At 56.3% G+C, this 9,986-nt stretch overlaps 1 protein-coding gene across 1 annotated transcript in view; it reads right to left on the bottom strand.

Moving 5' to 3' along the window:
• The window catches only part of LOC102887399 (E3 ubiquitin-protein ligase HERC2), a 114,318-nt gene that overhangs the window by 11,912 nt on the left and 92,420 nt on the right, over positions 1-9,986 (bottom strand). The window contains exons 67-76 of the mRNA XM_025043506.1: positions 9,358-9,489; positions 8,871-9,029; positions 8,670-8,788; positions 8,040-8,165; positions 7,502-7,657; positions 6,999-7,114; positions 6,712-6,910; positions 4,510-4,724; positions 673-850; positions 262-423 (exon numbers count right to left, since the gene is read on the bottom strand). Coding sequence (XP_024899274.1) covers positions 262-423; positions 673-850; positions 4,510-4,724; positions 6,712-6,910; positions 6,999-7,114; positions 7,502-7,657; positions 8,040-8,165; positions 8,670-8,788; positions 8,871-9,029; positions 9,358-9,489 — 1,562 coding nt within the window. The remainder of the gene's footprint in view (positions 1-261; positions 424-672; positions 851-4,509; positions 4,725-6,711; positions 6,911-6,998; positions 7,115-7,501; positions 7,658-8,039; positions 8,166-8,669; positions 8,789-8,870; positions 9,030-9,357; positions 9,490-9,986) is intronic.

Below are 9,986 nucleotides of genomic sequence, written 5' to 3'. Positions count from 1 at the left end.
CGGTCCCCAGCCAGAGACCCCCGTAAACCGACGCAGGCGAAAGGTCTGCCAGCCTCCTCCGTGCAGCGGCCTCCGCTGCCGGCAGCCACAGGCTCCACGCCGCCCGCCAGGTGACGCGGCGTTCCGCGAGAGCACAGGCAGCACCGAGACATTTCAGTCCCTCTGGGCCTGCCGCTCGCTTTGACCCAAACGCCCACGTCGTCTCCCGCCGAGCAGCAGTGGGCGCGGTCCGACCACCCGGGAAGCCAGAGACAGGGATACCTTCATGGGCACCTTGCAGCCGTCGCTGCCGCCCCTGCCGAGCTTGCCGTAGTCCCCGTCGCCCCAGGACCACACGGTGTCGTCCTCCGTGAGGCACAGGGTCTGAGCGTCTCCACTGCCACAGGCAACGTCGACCACCCGGTGGCCCTGCAGCGCCTCCACCTGAGGAGAGGGCCCGGAGTTACAAGAGCGACGGGAGGGGCGCTCCGGGCACGGGCCGCTCCGAGCAGGGCGCCCGCTCCATCTCTACAGAGAACAGGTCACTTCACTGGCCCCGTGGGACAAGAAAGAAAACTAAGTGACCGCCAGCCCTGAAACGAAGCAGGACCTGGAGCGGGAAGTACTTGTAACTTGGCGAAGCTATGGCGACAGCGGTGAGCCGCCCCTCCGGCCCGCCCCGCGCCCCCTCACCAGCTTGGGCTTCAGCTGGTCCTCGCTGTCGCTGTGCCCCAGACGGCCGTACCGGCCCTTGCCCCACGTGTACAGGCCCCCTGCCGCGGTGACACAGGCGCTGTGGGCTCCACCGGCAGCAACGTCAACCACTTCGATGCCCCTCAGAGACTCGATGACACGAGGGCGGTCACACGGGCTGCGAAAAGGTCACCGAAGACGAGTGAAATGCACTCTAATTCCTGCACATCGACAACGTTAGGCTTCTGGTTTGCTGCTCACTGATTCAACGTTTCTCAGTCTACACCTTTCAAATTGAGTTATACACCAATCAAGAAAAAACGTTCAGACCTGAACCCAAAATGTCATTTCCCACCATCTCTCCTCACAGGAAGTCGCCCTGTGCCAGGACTAGGAGGCTTTCGGGCTAAATCGGGTGGGAAGAAGAAGTCACACAGGGGCCCGGTCTGGCCCATGGCCTGTTTTTCAAAGGCCAGGGGGCTGAGAATGGGTTTTATGTTTTTTTTTAAAAAGTTGTTTAAAAAAGAACCTGAAAGAAACGCATAAGCCAGAGACTGCACCTGGCTGGCCGACGACGTTTATTCCCACTTGGCCTCTGACCGAAACAGGTCGCCACCCCTGCTTGCTGTGAATCTACGTTTCTTTCGAGTGGTTTTATCGTCTGGGTGTCAATGAGCCTACAACGTAGCAATAAAAGCTCGTGTCCGTGTCCATGCGTTTTGAACGCGCTCTCGTGATTTTGGACGTGAGAGCTCACACACGAGATCGGAAACGCGCGTCCCCATCTGCAGCTCGTCCTTTCGGTCGAGAGTGTCTTTCAGAGAGAAAAGCTCACAAATTTCATAAAGTCCAACTCATCCTATTTTTCTTTATTGGATTGTGCTTTCGGAGTTCTGTCTAAAAACCTCTGTTTGACTTAAGGTCACAAAGGTTTTCTCTAGTTTTCAGTGTTACATCTTTGACTAGGAATCATTTGATATGGTGCAAGAATTTAAGTTCCCTGTTTGCCATACGGTTATCCAACTGTTCAAAACCATTCATTAAAAGACTATCTTTTCTCCAGAAAACTGGGCACTTTTGCAAACTGTGCATGGAAATTGTGAAGGAGAAATCATTTCACGTTCCACACTCCACTGACACATTTCTTTCTCTTTACACCAATACCAACTGTCACGATCACTGTAGCTTTAAATGAGGCCTGAAGTCGGAACGTGCCAATCCCTCCGGCTCTGCCCCTCATTGCCAAAGCTGCTTAAACTGTTCTAGGCACTTCCCCTTTCCAGGAGTTTTATAATCAGCTTGTCGATTTCTACAGAAATTCTGATTGGGAAGGGGTTGAACCTACAGGTTAATTTTGGAGAAAACCGACAAATCAAAAAAATTTTACACACTATACTCCTCCACGATGTCAGGTCTCTTAAAATTTCTCTCAGCAATACTTTGTAGCTTTCTGTCTGTAAGTCGTCCACATTTTTTGACCAAATTCATCACTTATTATTTCAATTTAGGGAGGAGGGTGCTGTAAATGGTATTTTAAAATTTCAGTTTCTGTTTGCACATGTCTAAGTATAAATACACACAACTGACTTTTACTAACTGGTCTTTTATCCTGCGACCCAGCTGATATCACTTATTGATTCTAGTAGGGATTTTGTGCATAATCGGCCACGCTGTGGGTAAGCACGCAGCCACCATTCTTGCCCCGGCCTGAGTGACTCTCATCTCTCTGTATCGCCGTCCTGTACTCGCTAAACCTGTGGCCCAACGCTGAAGAGAGAGGTGACAAGCAGAATCCTTGCCTTGCTCCCTTTTTTTTTGGGAAAGAACGTTCAGCCCGTCACCACAAGCGCCTGTGGCTCTGGGTCTGACCCGAACGCCGTTTTACCAGGTAGGGAGCTCTCTGCCGCAGACACGCCTCGGAGACGCTGCGGGTCCACCACAGACCACCGCGACAGAGCAAGTATCACCGTGAAGCGAGTCACAACCTTTTCGGGGGTGGAGGGTCTTGCCTTCAATTTTTTAATAAATAAATAAATGAAAAACACAGCGTCCGTGACGTGCACTGAGAACAAGGCGTGCCTGTCCCCCTGGGCTGCTGCACGTTTTCGGCACAAACAGAAGCTGGAATCTGCCGCGTGCTCCTCGCCTCGTCTGCGGGACGACCACACGGTGCTCTTCACGTCGAGTCCTCGTCTGGAGGGGAAACGACGGTGCAGCAGCCAGCGCAGACCTCACCGCCGTGTCCCGTCGCCCTGCTCTGCACTGACTGTTGGATTTGATTCTCTACAGTCTTAAGAATCCTCACATCCCTGTTCACGTTCTGTATTTTCCTAACGTCTGATTCTGGTTTCGATACAAGAATAAGGCTGTCCTTGGGGGGGGAAACTGAATTGGGGATAATTCCGTCCTTGTTTTTTTGAGCTGGTCTGTGAAGAACCAGTGTGCCCTGTCCTTTCCCGTGATGGGAATCACCGGCCATCGGGTCCTGCAGATTCATTTGTGGGAAATTCAATTTCTTTAACAGACACGGCGGGGCTTCGACCACCTGTTTCTTTCTGGGTGAGCGTTAAACCGTGTGTCCTCTGAGGAACTTGTCCATTTCATGTAAGAAGTTTAATCTGTCTGCATAAAGTTGTTATTCCTCATCTCTCAGTCACTACCCGTGCTGGTGCCGGCCACGCCCTCGTCCCTGATGCCGCCCTCATTCGCATGTTCTTTTTTTCTTGATCGGACAGAGGTCTCATTGATCATGCTGGCTTCCTCAAAGAACAGAACTGTTTCCTTTGATTTTTCTCCCATTTTTGCTTCCTGCTTATGCCTGTGGCATCCTGGCGAAAAAGTCACGGCCAAGACCCGCGTCGGGAGCTCTTCCCTGCGTTTTCTTCTAGGCGGCCTATGGCTTCAGGTGTCGCGTTTCGGTCTTTAACCCCTTCTGAGTGAATTCTCGTGAGTGGCGTGAAGAGGGCCCAGCTCCACTGTTCCGCGTCTGGGAACTCACCGTTGTCCGAGCACCACCGGCGAGACGCGGGGCTGGTGATTCCTGAAGGGACGAGGAGGCTGAGCATCGTCGTGTGGTGTCTGGCGTGCCATGTTCAACAGAGGCAGGAGGGCCGGGTGGCCTGTGAGCGGTTTCGGCCCTGCAGGGGCAACCGGAGCAGCGGCTCGTTCACGGCGAAGGCCCCACCTCTGCGCGTCGCGAGGCTCTGGGGACAGGCCCCCACCCTCGCCTCCCGTGGGCTCCGGGGCTGTCCTTCCAGCGCTCGTGGGCGCCGCGCCTCGCAGCCCTGCCCGTCGGCGCAGGCGCGTGCGGCCTGCCCGCCCCCGACGTCTTTCGCGCTGTTTTCCATCCTGCGCCTGCTGCTTTTGTGATTTCAGATACAAAAGTCGCTGTTGCCCCAACTTGGCGGGGCGTTCTCATTAATTTTTAAAAACTACTAGGCGTAGTTGCTTTGTTTAAAACAACCGTCGTGTGTGCCCTGTCACCCTCACTTGCCATCCCCCCCGTATTCAGTTTTCTTAGTGTCACACACGCAGTGCCAGCTGTGACTCAGCAGGTAACTCGGACCAGGGCAAGGGGATTTGGAAAGAGGATGAAAGGAAGCTCACTGTGCTTCGTACTTGGAAATCAGAAACTCAGAACTGATTTCCCCCCGAGTAGAGGCGTCAGGTGGGCAAGACGACACACGCCGTCACGTGAACTTACTCCTGCCAAACGAGTCGTTACCACTCAACTCGCTACCAAAGTCGTTCTGAGAAGGAAAGTGCCAACAGACCACGCACGCATTAGAACGAAGAAACGAGGAAACGTAACGTGGAAATTACGTGTTCTCATCATACCTTCTGTTGCCGTGGCCCAGCTTCCCGTCCTCTGCCTCGCCCCACGAGTAAACTTCTCCCTCCGAAGACAGGGCGAGGCAGTGCTTCCCTCCTGAGTTCACGGCCACTTTCTTAATAAACACGTGCTGAATGGATTCGAGTAATGTTGGGGTAGAGACCGACTCCGTGCCCCCAATTCCTAGCCGGCCGCCGGCACCATATCCAGTGGCATACAGCTACACGAGAAAAAGCAACGTGGACATCGGATTTCACTCATAGAAAAATTATAAATACATTTACTATTTCAGCACATAGCAGAATACGCTAATTTTCTTTACTCTAAGTGGGTAGTGTTTGGGGATACAAAACACCTTTCGTTAATTTTAAAAATCAGACTGCCATTTCCAAATATATGTCAAACCTCATAAAAATCTAAATACTAAAAAAACTAAAAAATTAAAATAAAAAAAGTTTAAGTAAGTAAGTCAGTAAATTTAAATGCTGTTTCGCACTGTTTCCGATGCGTGGCTGTAGAGTGAGGAGAGCTCAGGACGAAAAGAGGAAGTGAAACCAAGACCTTGGGGGGCTAGCTTGCCCGGCATCTGGTCTGAGGGTGTCGAGCGAACGGGCTGGGGGGCAAAGTCCCTAAAAGGAGGCCCACGGGCAGCTGGGCTGCGAGGGGCTGTCCCCTCACACGGACTGTAGTGAGAACCAGGAAGAGCTCAGGGAACACCACCTTTGTCCGCCTGAGCACCGAGAGGGGGAATCTCTCCGAAGAACGCGGGACCACAAACGCGGATCGTCACGCTGGTTTTCAGTCTGAATTTACACTGAGTGCCCCAGATTCCTCAGGGAGAGAATTTAATTTACAGTGTCTCAGGCTCGTAAGAGCCAAGGGTTACAAATTCTTCCATGACTGATTTCAAATTAGGCCTCAAAGAAGTTCTACATAAAATTTTCTAAGGAAAATGGTGAGCTCAAATATATTTATAATTTTTCTATGGGGGGCGGCATTTAAAAATTCACATCACACAAGAGGAAAGAAAGAACGACGAGTGAGCATCAGCAGGACGACAGTTTCATGTTATGTCCAAAGAAATAAAAGCTGGAACGTATCCCTAAGGAATAGGAGGCTACAATAACCCAAAGCAGAACTTCCAGAAATTCAAAAAATGATTATTGAAATTAAAAACCCAGATGCCTGGTAGGAGAGTGGGCTGGAGGGCCGGGCTGGGCCGAGCCACCTCTAGTCTAGGAAGTAATTAATACTGCGAGATAATTAGTCCAGTTCGCTGTGACAACCCACTATAGGAGAAAACATCTACGTAGATATTTTTGAATGCAGAAAGTATATGACAAAAGTCAGTATCCACTAACGCACAGAAACGGAAGGGGACTTCCTTACTCTGATAAAGGACATCCGCCAAAGCCCCATGTGGGTGTGTGACGTTCAGTCAGAGATTTCCTTTGCGAACTGGACCCAGGTGTGACCCTGTCAGCGTGACCCTGCACCCCACCCAGCAATAAGCCCCCGTTCTCCCAGATGGAGACCAGAGTGGAGCCCCTTCATTTACAAGTTACAGCTCTCTGTAAGAAAACACAGAAACTCTTGAAAAACGTTAATAAAAAAAGAGCAGGATGAATCAGCAAGACACCAAGTCGATACATAAACGTCAATTACATCCATGCGCCAGCAGCACTCAGTTTTTTAAAAGCATTGCAGCAGCGAAAATAATTGGAAGACGTCTAATGAATTATTGACTACTTAGTAATCATAATACGCTTGTTTGTATACTGTACTTCAAAATAAAAACTAAAGCTACCGAACACAGGAAGGATCGCACAGAAATATCGTAGAGCAGGGGTCCTCAACCCCCGGGGCTGCAGACCGGTACTGGTCCGTGGCCTGTTAGGAACCGGGCCGCCCAGCAGGAGGTGAGTGGCGGACGAGCGACCTAAGTAGCCTCATCTGTATTTGCGGCTGCTCCCCAGCGCTGGCATCGCCACCTCAGCTCCACCTCAGATCCTCGGGCATTAGATTGTCATAGAAGCACTGGTCTCTAGTGCCAGAAAGGGTGGGGACCGCTGCTTTAGAGTAACTGCTTCCAGCATGCCGCCGGCACTACAGATCTGGAGATGGCGTCTGGCTGGGAACCAACCAATGCGCCGAGGCCTCGGCTGTCTCAGCTTTCATGCCAGCGAGACGCCGAAACACGTCCTCACCTTCCCATCAGCGGTCACTGCAAACAGAGTCTGCTCCCCGCCAATCAACTGCGCCGGCCTGAGTGCCGCCAGGGCCTCGCACGGGGTGGGGACTTTGACTTTTGCGCCTTCGACGCCCCCAAGCTGTCCCCTGTGGTTATGTCCCCAGCCGTACACAGTGCCACTGCCGCCGGCAGAAAGGGTCCAGTCATCTGGCCGCCTACGACAAAAGCAAAGCGGACATGAGCACGGGGCGACAGTGCATGCGTGCCCGCCACACCACCCCTCCCTGTCCGTGACGGAGCTACCTGTTCATCCACTGCACCAGCTGCTCATCCTGCTCCCTCCTGAAGACGCTGTGGCTCTCGTGCAAAACGTCCAGGCTCTCACTGTCCGCCATCAGCTCACGGATCTTCTTGGCCACCTAGGCAGCGACAGCAAATGCATGAGATTATGGACCGAACACTCGCCTCTCTAGCGTGACGGCGACCCCGTGAGGGGGAGCAGGCAGAAGGAACGCCACCTGAGGATGGGGGGGATGGCGGCATCAGCTCTGCGACTTCACGGCGGTAACGGAAGCAACGACTGCGTGAAGCCTCAGACATTGAGATGCGGCCAGTGTCGTTCCGGCTCCACTGAAACGACCCCTCAACGGGAATCGGCTGAACCATTTTCCCCCATGTGCTCTGTTCGTTACGGTAATTCCCGGCCAGAGACACGTCGCCGTGTCACAGTGTGAGGGTTGTTTTGCACTGCCATGGAACGAACGCGTCTCTGCCTCCCCAAAGTGACCCGTAGCGACGCGCAGTACCTCATCGAGAAACACACGGGGCAGCGGCGCCCTTCTGTCCAGGGCCACGGCGACGCGGGAGGCCATGCAGTATCTTCGGAACCAGGCCCACTTGTGCGTCTCGGCACAGCAAGGCAGGGTGTCGAGCTCCAGGTCACAAGCCAGAGCCACCAGGACCTGCAGCCACCAAAAATTAACCACACAGGGACACTCAGAGAGGCAGCCAACGCTCCACTTCCCCAACCCCGAGTGCCCGACGGCCACCGTCGCAGGCTGTCCTTTCCGCCGGGCCTCGTCCTGGGGCTCCCTAACCCAGACCAAGCACCACGCGCCCCGTGCCCCGCGAGCGCTTTGCCATGGCCAGCGGCGTGGCTAGTCCCTGCCCAGCCCCCAGCGATGCGCGCGGCCCGCACCCCCGCGTCGCAGAGCAGGCCGCCCTCACGGGGCGGGCGTGGGTCGCAGCCCTGTTTGGAAGCTTTTGCGGCCCAGTCCTGCACCCCTGCCCCGTGCCCGAGGGAGCACCACCCGTCCCCAGCACCTTGGGCTGGGCCCAGGTCACCTTGAAGAACGGGCTGTGCAGCAGCTGCTTGCCGCCTCTCACGACGGGGTCCTCGTACTCAAACTGCCTCTGCAGGGCCTCGGGGAGCCCTTTCACCAGCGCGGCCAGGGCGCTGCCTGTGAAGCTCTGCGGGACAGGGGAGCCGCGGGGCGGGCCTGAGTCGCTCTCCCGCCTCCAACCACGCGCTGGTGTTTTCAGAGGAGGAAAAGCCCCAAAGGACAGGCGGGCACCCCACGAAGAACAGGGAGCTGAGCACCCGCCTCCTGGGCGGTTCTCTGGCCACGCAGTGCTCTGGCCACACCCTGCCTCCCCACAGGGTCGGGGTCGACATCCTTCAGCTGTGACCACCTCGTCAGCGAGATGGGACATTCTGAGTCAGACTCCTGAAGCCCAGCGGACAGCCCTGTGCTCACAGCCGCCCGCACGTCGCCATTTTTAAATCAAACGCCAGCCTGCACTCGGGACGTGTGGCAATGGGAGTGGGGGGGGGGGTGCGCGGGGGGTCCGCACGTGGCAAGGCTGCCTCGCTCTCTCGTGGGAGGGAGCAACTCCGCCCCGCGAGTGAGCCGTTTCCACTAGGGCCACGCCGCGTCCCACAGGGCCAGCGTCCGGACGCGCCCCGCTCCGTACCAGAGCCCTGCTCTCCGCGTCGTGGTCGCCCAGCAGCCGGTGGATGTGGATGGACTGCCCGAACTCGGTGGTCAGCAGCTTCCTCAGTCTCTGCAGGGCCCACATCCTGTGGCTGGCGGCTGCGGTGAGCAGACAGAAACCGTCAGGGGCCTGAGTGCTGTTCCCCGAGGACACTGTCACGGTGCCATGGGTGCCACTCACCTAAGGCACTCAGCTGTGCGCATGCTGCTAGCGACGCCGCCAGGCGAGGGACGATGCTTCTGTTTGAGGCAAGATTGAGCCGGAAGTCCAACAGACACGTCACCAAGTCCATGGACGGACAGGACAGGACGCAGCGGTCGGAAAGGAGGTCCTTAGGGCCTGAGGAATGAACGCTGTCAACGTCCCCGCGCCAGGCAGGGCGAGGGCTCCCCCACGAGGAGACTCGCGTACACGTGACCAACAAGGAAGGGCCCGGTCCACCTGGACGCCACCGTCCGCGTCACGTAACTGCACGCGCACGCAGACATCGCTGCAAAGCCGCCGGCCTAAGCACCGCAGCAGCACCGCACTCTCCCGCTGGCGAGGATGCAAAGCGGACACGCGGGCCGCTCTGCGTGGCTGGGGGGGCCGGGGTGGCTCCCACTGCAGCAGGGGACGGTGGACCCCAGGCCCTACGTGAGAACCAGGACGGCTGTCGGCCCCTCACCTGCGGCCGGCATGATGGGGTAGACCGTGAAGCGCCAGCCCCAGCCGTTCACAGACCCGTCACTGATAAACTTCCACTTGAGCTCGTCCCCCGGGATGCGCAGCTCGCTGGACCAGTCGGACCACTCTCGGCCTGCGGGGCATAGCACGCAGGTGTCAGGCCCACTGCGCTGTCCGACCCGCACGGGCTTCAGACGTGGTCACGCACGCAGAGTCCAAACAACCGAGCCAGCTCTCCCGGACCTGAGCTCACACACTCTTGCTGAGTCACATGTTGGCACACCGAACCGACGACCAGGGACAGAGGGCAGGCAAGACTGCCCACGGGAACACACACAACTGCGATGGAGGTCAGAGGCCCATAGGACCGGCTGGCGCACACCCCACACTGCCGTTCCCCAGGCAACGGGAGGAGGAGGCCCGCTTTCCCCCAGGGGGCGCAAGCACGCAAAGGTCTGAGTGTGGAGGGGCCACCCCCGAGGGGACAGCAGCAAGGCAGCTAGGGTCCAGGGCCCGGGGCTGCACGGACAGCAGCTGGAAAGACAGATCCACAGCATGTCCCCCGACCAGGCTTCTACTTAGAAGGGCCATCGGGCAGCAGTGTGGGTGTGGCCTGGAGGGGACTCCTGC

Source organism: Pteropus alecto, unplaced genomic scaffold (assembly GCF_000325575.1).
Source record: "Pteropus alecto unplaced genomic scaffold, ASM32557v1 scaffold102, whole genome shotgun sequence".
NCBI lineage: Eukaryota > Metazoa > Chordata > Mammalia > Chiroptera > Pteropodidae > Pteropus > Pteropus alecto.
The sequence above is the reverse complement of the archived record's forward strand: the minus strand, read 5'-3'. Positions and strand labels throughout refer to the sequence as shown.